This window comes from Rhinatrema bivittatum, chromosome 3 (assembly GCF_901001135.1).
Source record: "Rhinatrema bivittatum chromosome 3, aRhiBiv1.1, whole genome shotgun sequence".
NCBI classification, from domain to species: domain Eukaryota; kingdom Metazoa; phylum Chordata; class Amphibia; order Gymnophiona; family Rhinatrematidae; genus Rhinatrema; species Rhinatrema bivittatum.
The window spans coordinates 292,234,467-292,247,586 of NC_042617.1; the positions used below are offsets into that span (position 1 = coordinate 292,234,467).

The 13,120-nt window shown below is 43.9% G+C and overlaps 1 protein-coding gene across 3 annotated transcripts in view; it reads right to left on the minus strand.

The window, feature by feature from the left end:
* Window positions 1-13,120, minus strand: part of GALNT6 (polypeptide N-acetylgalactosaminyltransferase 6) — a 98,745-nt gene that overhangs the window by 44,881 nt on the left and 40,744 nt on the right. For all 3 annotated transcript variants that reach the window (XM_029594965.1, XM_029594964.1, XM_029594966.1), the window contains exon 3: window positions 10,260-10,432. In XM_029594965.1, the coding sequence (XP_029450825.1) occupies window positions 10,260-10,432 (173 nt within the window). The remainder of the gene's footprint in view (window positions 1-10,259; window positions 10,433-13,120) is intronic.

Here is a 13,120-nt window from a genome sequence, read left to right on the forward strand (position 1 = left end):
ATGAAAACTATAAATGCATAATTCTTAAATGTGTGTGTGGAATGGGCTGGGCGGGGGAGTGTTGTACATGGCTATAAGGTTTGTCTAAGGCCCCTAATACCCTTGCACTAGCCATGGGTTCAGTGGGGGCAGTTTTTAAAGTTTGTATCACTGAAGGGAGCTGGGCAGCATAGTAACTGTTCACACAGGGCAGCAAAAAAACTAGCACCGGCCCTGACAGGGAAACTGGAGGGACAGCAAAGTTCATTATTGCTGGAATGTTTTGGAAAAGAATGGAGAAATTACTTACCTGATAATTTCGTTTTCCTTGGTGTAGACAGATGGACTCAGGACCAATGGGTATAGTGTGCTCCTGCTAGCACTTGGAGACGGATCAGATTTCAATCTGACGTCAGCCCCTGGTACATATACCCCTGCAGGAAGTGCAGCTCTTCAGTATTCTCCTCAAAAAGCATTGTGGATATATGTGTGACTGACTGATTGATTAACTTAATAATTTGGTTAACTTGATTAACTTCATAACTTGGTTAAACGTTCAAAACTTGATTAACTTGGTTAACTTGAACTGGTTGATTGACTATAGCTGGAGACTGCCAGTGTACTCAACCGGAAAGCGTCGACACCCGGCAGGGTGGATGCCCTAGGTAAATGAAAACGTGGCTTACCCTTGAATCATTTGAAAGACCATGCGTAACGGCAGCCAAGGGTGGGATGCTGAGTCCATCTGTCTAAACTAAGGAAAACTAAATTATCATTTCTCCATTTACTAGCGTGTAGCAGATGGACTCAGGACCAATGGGATGTATAAAAGCTCGAGGGGCCAGTCCTATCAACAAAAAAAAGCGCGATAGCAGAATCCTCCTTTAAAAACAGCCACGGTGCTGCTTCTCTCATACGCTGTCACTACCCCCCTCCCACTGCCACCCACCCAAGGCCCCCACATTCTAAAGAGGCAACACTTAACCTGTCTGCCTGGAGCTGGGCGACAAGGGCAAGAGACACGCGGGGAGGAGGGAAAACCAAGACTCTGGCATCTCGGACCTTGCATGCAGGTCACCAAAAGCAAACTTGCAGTACCTTCCTATGTACTGATCTCGTGACATAAACAGCAGTGTTATACCAAGAAAGGAGTGGCCAGGGCCCCCAGGCATTGGGCCTGGGCAGAGGTAACCACTAGGGCCAGCTTTCAGCAGTGCGAGTCACGCCCGACCGACACGACCCCGAAGGCCTGCCTTCTCCCATTCCAATGCAGGCTGTGGGAGGAGGGAAAGTGCCACCGCGGCACCGCTCACAAGCAGACGCAGCCTGCAGGGCTGAAGAAGAGCGCTGCCGGGGTCATGCCCTCTTCCCCAAGCAGCCTGCGGACGAAATTAAGACTCTCCCTTGTTACACAAGAAAAGGTAAGCACGCGCTTTGTTATTTTCCCCCCACAGCAGAGGGTTCTGAATGCGTTTTTGTACCTTACTCTCTGGAGATACGCAGCATTCACTCCTCGCTCAGTTCCACCCTGGAACCAACTTCCTCCCTCTACTGGTACATCTCACGCATACTCCCACTCCTGGGCTGCACTGGGATGTACCATTCATTTCTTCCCTTTGCTCTGAAAGGGCTTCAAGTCACTTATCCGGCTAACAGGCCGAAACAGTACAGTGCGCTCAGGCGGAGCGCACTGTTAACTCGCGATTGGACACGTGTTTGACGCACAAGCTTTACTCCTTATTCAGTAAGAGGTAATAGCGCGTCGAAAACGCGTGTCCAAACCCCCCCCCCTCCCAGAACCTAATAGCGCCCACAACATGCAAATGCATGTTGTGGGCGCTATTAGGTATTCCCGCGCGATACAGTAAGTAAAGTGTGCAGCCAAGTCGCACATTTTACCTACCCAAAGGTAGGCGTTAATTTCTCCGGGCACCAGGAAAGTGCACAGAAAAGCAGTAAAAACTGCTTTTCTGTGCACCCTCCGACTTAATATCATGGCGATATTAAGTCGGAGGTCCCGAAGGGTAAAAAAAAGTTTAAAAAAAAAAATAAATTTTGAAATAGGCCCGAGGCTCGCGGGTTGAAAACCGGACGCTCAATTTTGCCGGCGTCCGGTTTCCGAACCCACGGCTGTCAGCGGGTTCGAGAACAGACGCCGGCAAAATGGAGCTTCGGCTGTCAAACCCGCTGACAGCCGCCGCTCCTGTCCAAAAAGAGGTGTAAGGGACGCGCTAGTGTCCCTAGTGCCTCTTTTTACCACCGGCCCTAATTTAAATATTTTAGTTTACTGTATCGCGCGCACAGGACACTGACCTGTGCGCGCGCTGGGAGAGCGGGCGCTCGCCCGCTCTCTTGCGAACTTTACTGTATCGGCCTGTTTATAATTAGCCAGATATTTCAGGAACAGGAAATGGGCATAGCAGGGAGGAGCAGAGTTAGCAGGCTTAAGTTATCCGGCTATCTCTGGTTGGGCCAGAAGACTGTCCTACAGTTAGCCAGATAAACTTAACCGGCTAACTTCAAGATAGCCAGATATATTCAGCAGCACGGCATATCCTGGCTAAGTTTGCCAGATAAGTGAATCCAGCTAACTTGCCAAGTTGAACAGTGGCTGAATATGAACCCCACAAGGTTTACAAATTCTTCTGTGTGCCTCTAATGGCATTGGGTGACATGCTGCAAAACTCCCCCCCCTCCCCCAATATCGTCCAGGTTCTCACTATCAGCCAAAAGACCCAAGAAGGGAATGTCCTTGGCTCATGGCTCAGATTTGACCCTTGGAGCTTAGATAAAAAGAAACCCAGAAGCAAAAACTATTTAAAAATCCGCATCACATTAGCTGAAAGGGTCTGAAAACACACTTAATACTAAACATCTTCTTAACCAAAACACAGACAAGGCAAGGCCTGCATGGTGATGATTTTTGCCATTATCAAGAATAGCAGAAAATGCAGAGTTAATTGCCTCCTTTCCTTCCTCCCTCACAAATCAAGACGAGCAAAAGCCATCAAGGAAGGTATTTTTGAACATGGGGACGTAGTACGTGGATTTTTATTTATTTATTTATTTTAAAACTCTTCTATACCGTCGTTAAGTTAATTCACCATCACAACGGTTTACAGAAAAGCACAATAAGAAAAAAAAAACAAACTATAATTGGTATAGATTACAAATTATTCATGTGCCAACATAGTACGGTAACATAAGAAAAGACTGTGTTAATTAAGGCTTATATGTCCGTTGAAAAACTGTCAAGCGGTTCAAATCTAGGGTTAATATGCAATTGGAGATATTAGAGGGAAAAAAAAAACTGATTGCTTGGTGCGTCATTATCTTTCAACTGTTTTCCTCCTTCTCTTTATTGCCACAAGGATGTGGATATGCAAATCTTTGCCCGTGTCGACTGCAATATATCAAAGATCCGGAAGTACTGCAACTGTTTTCTCTAAAGCTGTGAGCTTCTGCGAGTGCACACTGGTCATAAACCCCCCATGCACATGGGAAAACACAGTGTGCACAAGAAATCCCGATATTATCGGCATTATACCGGCTCACTGAGTTCAAATTCGAACAGCTTATATAAAAAGTTGCACAAAAGAAAAAAAAAAAACCCCAAAAACTGATGCATGTAGCCTTTCAAAAATTAGAGGAAATATTGCCCGGAGGGGGTTTTTCTTTCCCCTCTATTCTGCATTATTGCAAATTATTAGCCATATTTAAGCTGTCTGAAGAGGTGAACCACAGCCTGGTTTCAACTCCAACAACTCCTGTAAGCTGCACATACTACGGAAGGCACAAGCCAAGTCAGTCGCTCAGGAGCAGTTCCGGCTCCACATCTCACTGAAAAGGAGTGAAAATCGAGCCCCCCTTCTCGAGCAATGCAGGCCATTGGGTCTTTGTTCCTTGCCCGAATCCCTCAGACAATGAAGGTCATTGAAGGGCAGCAGAGCTGCCGAGCAATGCCCAGGAGGCACAAGCCATCTCCCTTCAGAGAAAGAGATGAAGAGAGCCCCTGCCTAACAAGCAGACTGTTTTACAGGAAACCGGATCCCCTTAATCTGATCAAATAAGTTGGAGACGATGTAACAGAGCGCCCTGGCAGAGCACGATACTGTCTGGGAAGAATCCAATGTGGTTCTCTTTTAATTAAACATTGGGATCATGCAGGCTTATAGGAATACCTGGCTCAAATTTTAGCAATAAAGATTTTTCCCCCACACCAAAAGCTTCCCTTTTACTTTCAAAAAGTATTTTCCCCCACCTTGTCCCTTCCTCTGGTGACAGAAGTCCGTGCATAAAAATAAGGGAGCCTTTCAACCCAAATCTGCTCTGTTACTATTTGAACTTGCTCTCTTTTGGACAGATACTACAGATGGAAAACAGACTACAGAGCACTTAAAAATATGCTGTGAACAAACTTTTGCTTTTAAAATATAAAAATCTAATTTTAATTTTTTTTTTTTTTGTAATACAATTTTTATTGAGTGATCCTCAGACACAATATGAAATTTTATTTTTTATGTATGTATTGTATGTACAGTTTGCCCAACTGAAATGTCACACACTGTGATGTCATCAGTCAAGGTTGCTAAAGAACACTATGATGTCATCAGGAATGATTTTTTTTTAACTTCGTTTTTATTGAGTCAGAGGAAGTACGATATCATTTGGCTGCAACAAGTCAGTAAACAAGTGAACAACATAACAAACATATCCATAAAGCAGCCTCTATATAAAGAAAAACCCATGACTTGCAAAGTTTTTCAAATACACAACAAAGCGAAGAGGGTTAAAGATGAAAGTCACACACACACACACACACTCCAGACACTCATAGCTCACAGAAAACCAGAGGATACCCACCTTATGTCATGCCATACTGGCTCATCTGGTTAAGTCTAGCACACGTTCCAAAGGCCTTATAATGTGCCTGCATTATGACTCACAGGACTTTCTGACCACGTCCTCTATCTTGAAAGCATTCAAAGGTTACTATAAATCTTTATACATGGCAGGGCTGGTGGATGCTCTGGCCCAATGCAAATTCTTTCAGGGCCTGGGATTGCCTCATTTGGGAGAGCAAGCACGGGATATGGTGGACAAGCCTATCACAGAAGCAAAGATTCACTGTGTCATCGCCTAGCTGAAGTTGCTCAAAGCTCTGGGACCCGATGGCTTTGGTATTATACGAGGGTAAGTCAGTAAGTAAGTCACAAATCTCTCTACTAAGGTAATAAAAAACATATAGCTGTAATGTTGTCATATTCCATAGATGGCAGCACCTTAGAAGTGCTTATGTACATAAATAGTTATTTAAACTGTGCATGCGCAGGGGCTGTGTACACAAGGAAAATGGCTGCCGTGTTGACAGATTGTACGGTCGAAGAACAACGTGCTGTTGTCCGATTTTTATGGGCTAAGGGCTTAGTGGCAAAAGACATTCATAAAGAAATGTATCCAGTATATGGAGAGAAATGTCTCTCACGTAAAGCAATTTATAATTGGACCAATAAATTTGAACAAGGACGTGCCAACGCGAACGACGAAACCAGACCTGGTCGACCTGTAGAGATTGCGACAGAGGCAACTGTGAAGCAGGTTGAAGAGATGGTTCGCGCTAACTGGAGGGTAACAATTGACGAAGTTGCCAAAGAAATTGGGTGTTCTCACGGATTAGCATATTCCTTAGTGCACGATGCATTGAACTTTCGAAAAAGTCTGTGCAAGATGGGTTCCCAAACAGCTGACCAAAGACAATAAGAACAACCGGATGGGTGTCTGTTTGGAAAATCTCTGCCGTTATGCAAACAAAGGTGAATCAATGATGGCACGTATTGTTACTGGTGACGAGTCGTGGGTGCACCACTATCAACCAGAAGAGAAATGTGATTCCATGCAGTGAAAGCATCCACTATCACCGACACCGAGAAAGTTAAAGCTTGTGCCTTCTGCAGGAAAGGTGATGTTGACTGTGTTTTGGGACAGAGATGGGATACTCTTAACCAGTTTTCAGAAGCGTGGTGAATCTGTTAATTCGGCTTCTTACTGTGCTACTCTATTAAAGCTTAAAGGAGCTTTTCGTAGAAAACGCCCAGATCTGGAAAAAAGAGGAGTGCTGATTCTTCACGATAATGCCAGACCACACACTTCGAATGAGACTCGTCAGACAATTGCGAACCTGCACTGGGAAGTTCTTGAACATCCACCATACAGTCTGGATTTGGCACCCAGCGATTTTCATTTGTTTGGCAAACTGAAAAGCCATCTCGGTGGTAAACATTTCACCAGCGATGAAGAAGTGGAACAAGAGGTGAAGCGCTGGTTACGATGCCAGCCAAAAGGCTTTTACGCAGGTGGTTTTGACGGACTTTTCAAACGCTGGGACAAATGTATAAATGTTCGCGGCGATTACGTTGAAAAGTAGTTGGTTTTTCCAGAAAAACTGTTTGTGACTATATTCTGTATATTTCACAGTAAATAATTCATCTTTTGCATTTAAATAAATTTCATGAATATTAATCCCATGTATGTTTGTGACTTACTTACTGACTTACCGTCGTATTTTATAAATTCCTGGGGGATCGCATTCTTGCTCATTTAAAAAACATGTTCCACGCTGTGTGGGATAGGGGCACGTTTGAAGACTGGCATAATCTTGCAACGATTGCTCTAATGCCCAAGCCAGGCAAGGATCACACTTTGCCCCAATCTTATCAACTCATTTCTCTTCTCAATCAGGACATTAAAATCCTGGTGGCAGTCCTGGCTATGCGGGTTAACTCTGTTGTCAAGGAGATAGTTCATCATGATCAGACTGGATTTATTAAAGGCCGAATCCCTAATTCCAATATTTTAAAGGCGCTATTGGCCGTGTATGCACCCTTGGCGGCTCGTTCTGGGGGAAAAAGGCGTTTGATTGCGTAGAATGGTGTTACCTGGAAATGGTAGTTACCTGGAAATGGTAGTAAATCACCTGGACCGGATGGTATACACCCCAGAGTTCTGAAGGAACTAAAAAATGAAATTTCAGACCTATTAGTAAAAATTTGTAACTTATCATTAAAATCATCCATTGTACCTGAAGACTGGAGGATAGCAAATGTAACCCCAATATTTAAAAAGGGCTCCAGGGGCGATCCGGGAAACTACAGACCGGTTAGCCTGACTACAGTGCCAGGAAAAATAGTGGAAAGTGTTCTAAACATCAAAATCACAGAACATATAGAAAGACATGGTTTAATGGAACAAAGTCAGCATGGCTTTACCCAGGGCAAGTCTTGCCTTACAAATCTGCTTCACTTTTTTGAAGGAGTTAATAAACATGTGGATAAAGGTGAACCGGTAGATATAGTATACTTGGATTTTCAGAAGGCGTTTGACAAAGTTCCTCATGAGAGGCTTCTAGGAAAAGTAAAAAGTCATGGGATAGGTGGCGATGTCCTTTCGTGGATTGCAAACTGGCTAAAAGACAGGAAACAGAGAGTAGGATTAAATGGGCAATTTTCTCAGTGGAAGGGAGTGGACAGTGGAGTGCCTCAGGGATCTGTATTGGGACCCTTACTGTTCAATATATTTATAAATGATCTGGAAAGAAATACGACGAGTGAGATAATCAAATTTGCAGATGACACAAAATTGTGCAGAGTAGTTAAATCACAAGCAGATTGTGATAAATTGCAGGAAGACCTTGTGAGACTGGAAAATTGGGCATCCAAATGGCAGATGAAATTTAATGTGGATAAGTGCAAGGTGATGCATATAGGGAAAAATAACCCATGCTATAATTACACGATGTTGGGCTCCATATTAGGTGCTACAACCCAAGAAAGAGATCTAGGTGTCATAGTGGATAACACATTGAAATCGTCGGTTCAGTGTGCTGCGGCAGTCAAAAAAGCAAACAGAATGTTGGGAATTATTAGAAAAGGAATGATGAATAAAACGGAAAATGTCATAATGCCTCTGTATCGCTCCATGGTGAGACCGCACCTTGAATACTGTGTACAATTCTGGTCGCCGCATCTCAAAAAAGATATAATTGCGATGGAGAAGGTACAGAGAAGGGCTACCAAAATGATAAGGGGAATGGAACAACTCCCCTATGAGGAAAGACTAAAGAGGTTAGGACTTTTCAGCTTGGAGAAAGACGACTGAGGGGGGATATGATAGAGGTGTTTAAAATCATGAGAGGTCTAGAACGGGTAGATGTGAATCGGTTATTTACTCTTTCGGATAGTAGAAGGACTAGGGGACACTCCATGAAGTTAGCATGGGGCACATTTAAAACTAATCGGAGAAAGTTCTTTTTTACTCAACGCACAATTAAACTCTGGAATTTGTTGCCAGAGAATGTGGTTCGTGCAGTTAGTATAGCTGTGTTTAAAAAAGGATTGGATAAGTTCTTGGAGGAGAAGTCCATTACCTGCTATTAATTAAGTTGACTTAGAAAATAGCCACTGCTATTACTGGCATCAGTAGCATGGAATAGACTTAGTTTTTGGGTACTTGCCAGGTTCTTATGGCCTGGATTGGCCACTGTTGGAAACAGGATGCTGGGCTTGATGGACCCTTGGTCTGACCCAGTATGGCATGTTCTTATGAATACAAAGCTCCAAATGTGTTCTCTCCATCGGAGAATTAGCAAATCAACTCAAGTGTAGAGAACTTGGGCCCTGCCAAATTCTAACAAAACAAGGATTCACAAAAAAATCTGGATGTGACACAGGGCTCCTCATCTTCACTTTATTAGGTGGATGACTTGGTATGGATGATGTGTGGGTGGGGGACCGGGACAGAAAAAAAGAGTGCAGGCATGAATTCTGCGGGACCAAGACCAAATTCGACATCTTCAATGTGTCTAAATTAGGGTGGGGGGGATAGAGGTGAAAACCAAGTTATAGTTTTTGTAAAAACATGGATTTCTCCAGTAGTCAGAAAAAGTAATTTAAATTGAAAAAGGAAGGGCTCTAACTTTTCCCTTTGGTGTGGGATAAAAAAAATAAATTTTTAAATAAATAAAAGTGTGAAATGTGATCACAGCTGGTAGTCCGAGCCACACACAAGAATTAGCCACAAGTCTCCTTTTGGCAGCGTGACTTCTCATTTCCATTTCTTCTCTCTGCCAAACCTGCATCATCTATGACTGGAAGACATTCTGGCAGAGAAATCATGTCATTAGACGCCATGCTAAGGGAAATTTGCTTTAGCTCCTGAGTGACAGCTCATAGACTGGTTTATACAGACACATAATCAACACCCAGAGCTCGGCTGGAACTGTGCTGCCAAGCCTCCCTCTCCAGGTTGGTACATTACATGATGGGAAGGACGGCCATGGCAGCAAGCCCCAGTGGAATGCACTGGGCTGATCAGAATTTCTTTGCAGAGGAGAAGAAAATTAAATAGTAAATGTTTATTTTTAGGCGTTGTGGCTGTTTAGCTAAAATATGTGGGACTCTCCCTTTAAATGCAAGCAGGTTGGCCACTAGTGGTGGCTATGTGAGGTCTCATGAGTTGGAGGGCATCTGAAATATCCTCTTTGGGAGAAAGTTTTTTGCTTGAGGATCCTGGATTGGACAGGACACCCTCTACCTAAAATGACCACGTAGATGGGAGGAGGGGGTAGGGTTGCCAGAGGATCTTATGGAGGTTAATAATGCATCCAGGTTCAAAATGAGAAACTGAACTATCCCCTGTAAATTACCTAAATAAGAGGGCATTAAATGCAACAGACTAAGCTGTCATCATGGGAGGAGCACAGCCATAAGCCATGACTACTGGAAATTCACAGGGTCCGACAGTGGATGGACCGCTCTACCAAAGCCCCAGTTTCTTGTATACTTCCTCTGTTTGGTGAGGTTAAGAGACAGGATACTGGGCTAAATGGACCATTTTGTCTGAACCAGCCAGCATGGCTAGTTTTAGGTACCAACAAGTTCCATGTCATCTGGAAAGCCTGAACCAGTCCTGGTTTTTGCCACATTTTATCTATGGCACTGTAACTCCAATTCTTATAGGGAAACAGGATTCCAAATTCATAAATGCACCTGTAGCTTGGGATAAGGTGCAATAAATACAGGAAGCAGCAAAGAAAGGAGAGAGTGGCACTATTTGTAACTCGCTTTGAGCTCTTAGTAGAAAAGCATGTCATAAACAAGGATGACGACGACGAGTCATATTGAAAACACAGAAACACCCAGAAAACCACAGGAATGGACAAACACACACACACAGCCAGGGAAAACACTGAGCGCCTGAGGCTGGGCACCAGGGATTGCACTCACCATCCGTGCTGGCATCATCCACCAGAATGATCTCCTTGAGCAGGATGGCAGGGGAGGACAGCAGCACGCTGTACACCGTGCGAAGCAGCGTCGACCAGGCCTCATTATGGAACACAATGATCACGCTGGTGCTGGGGAGAGGAGGGCAACGCTTGAACTTCTGGTCGATGCACCTGAAAGAGAAACCAAACCAGCTCAACTATTTGCTCGAGGGTCCCGCATCCCCTTCCCTGCAGCTCTCCCCGATACTAGCCCCCCCTCGCAGGCTCTCCAGTAATTCACGAGGGTCCCACGCCGCCTATAAGCTCTCCAATACCACCGCCATATGCGAGGATCCCACATTCCTCCCAGCAGGACTCCCCAGCACTGTAGCTTTTCAGGAGGGTCCTACACACTCTACAACGTCCCCAGAAGGCCATGCATTTGTAATCTTCCTTGTCTTAGAACAGCTGGAACTACTTGGGTGTAAAAAGAAGGGCTGGGTCAGCCTATCTTCAATGACCTGCATCCAGCTGGTAACACGAAGTCCCGTATCACCGTGTATAAGGGAGGCGCCACAATGCTGCTTAGGTCCCCTTCTAGCCCTTTAAAAAAAAACCAACAAAACAAAGCTGCCGTTTTGGTTTAAGGCTGTGGAAACAATTTCTGATTTATAGTTCCCCTTTTTCTGTGGGAGTGCCTCACTGAGTTATGAGTGCCTTTTGTTTTTATGGTTGACTGCATTAGCTCTCCCTGAAGGGCTCAGGGCTTCTCCATTGTCATGGAGAGTTACAGGAGGCAGGTGGATATGGCCAAGTACTGCCCTGCTCCATCCTGCCCTTGTTCCATTTTGATTACTTTTCTTCCTTTAAACTCTGCAGGGCCTACTATTCTAAGGATCTGGCTACTGGCAGGATCCTAAGAGGAAGAGGGAAATACAAAAATCAATGACGAATAAAGAACGCCAGGTCAGAGCTGGCATCTGACCTAACCCAAACAGGTTGATCCAGGCTTGTTACGTCACCTTTGCTCCAAATATTTTAAGAAAGGCCTGCAACTCCATGCATGAAACAGGGTTAAAGTCATGAGTGACTCAACTTCTCTCTAGGTTGACCAAGGTCCAATGGGAACCTTATCACCAAACACATTATAATCTGTCTCAATTTTGTGTGATTTCTGCAAGTTTTATTATTTATACAGTTTTCTATACCTCGGCTGCCTTTCCCTTCTGCTCATTATTATACGTGCACATAATCTTCATCAGGGGGCCACAGACCAGGTTGGATCTGCAGTTACAAAATGGCTATTGGAATTCCCCATAAAATAATACAGTTCACTTTGGATATGGAGAAGTAAATGTCAAACAAGCAAGCTGTAGGCGATCCCTTTTTTTCATTGACCTACCTTAATATTTTTGTAACCAGGACAGTATAGAATGAGCTAAGGATGAAGGCGATATTTGTGTTTATACAAGGCAAAACAGTGAGACAGAAAAGGGAGTGGGGGGGGGGGGAGCATGGACCCATAAGAAAAGGTTAAAAGTTGGAACGTCACTTAACCTATCCCCAACATCCATCCGGGGTTAGATGCAATCCGAGCTGTTCTGCTATGTTTCATACTTAGAAAACGCCGGTATGCTGGCGTCACGTTGATTTATTATTAACAGTGGGGGGGGGGGGGGGGGGGGAGCCATACGTATGTTTCTTATATTCCAACTAGTCCAGTCTGAGGAGCAGTTTTCATAGGCAAGGGGCTTTCAGCTTTCCCGTTAAGCATTACACACATCACAAATAATTGGTTTACTGGCAGCAACCTCTTTTGAAGTGTCAGTGCCCAGTTCTAGTGGCCTTATTAGTTTTAGAGACAAACAGACTCTTCTGCAGGCTGTGATACCTTTTATGGGATCTACATAAGAATCATTCAACGATGATGTACTTAGAGCGTCCCAGATCCCCTGCAGATGCTAGAAACACAGTTTACCGGGAGGTTCAGGGGGAATCTCTTCCTGAAACATTTTTTTGTTTTTTTTTAAACAAAAAGTTGCAGGCTCAGGAGAGGAGGCATTTTAAAGCCAGGAAAGTATGGAAAAAAAAAGCATGTCTTTTATTCCTAAATAAAAACATAAGGAATAGAAGTGATTAGGACAGGAAAGAAAGGAGCCCTAGGAATAAGGCTGAAAAAAGAAGCAAGGTCAAGAAGCCAAGCAGATGAGAGGTGACCAAAAAGGACTCAAGACTTTGGGTTCTTACCACATTATGAGCCATACAATCATACTGCCTGCATCCTACTGATCATCCATCAGCCTCCCCTTGCCCCTATCACTGGAGTGCCTTTTATGATTCCATTACGGCAGCCACACTACTCTATATTTCCAGGTAAGGTCACTTTTGGCTCATCTGACCCAAAGCAGAGAGCATTAGCTCATCAAGAAATGTATTATATTAGTCCAATAAAAAGGTATCACCTTAATTATATGCTTTGGTTTTGTTTTTATTTATTTTATTTTGAGAATTATAGTTAAAAATGCAGCCTTGGGACCAGTGAGTTAAGCATATTATATACTGCCCAATTCCTTCTGCTCGTTTGTTCATTTTTTTCTGTTGACCCAGCAGTTTCCTCCTGTTCCATTGCACTTCCAGCTCAGCCGGAACCAAGAGTGGGATCTGACATCATAAACCCATTAAAAACAAACAAAAACATGAAAAAGGGCAGCAGCACCATCTTATAGACTGGTGGATCCTTATCTGCATTCTTAGAAAAACATTCTACTGGTTCCTGGTTTGCTTAAGCTTTATAACGTTATCTGATGCAGCATGGTGCATCAGATACAAAAGCTGGCCATGACAAATATGAAATGAAACGCCAAGGGCTCTCGATCAGTG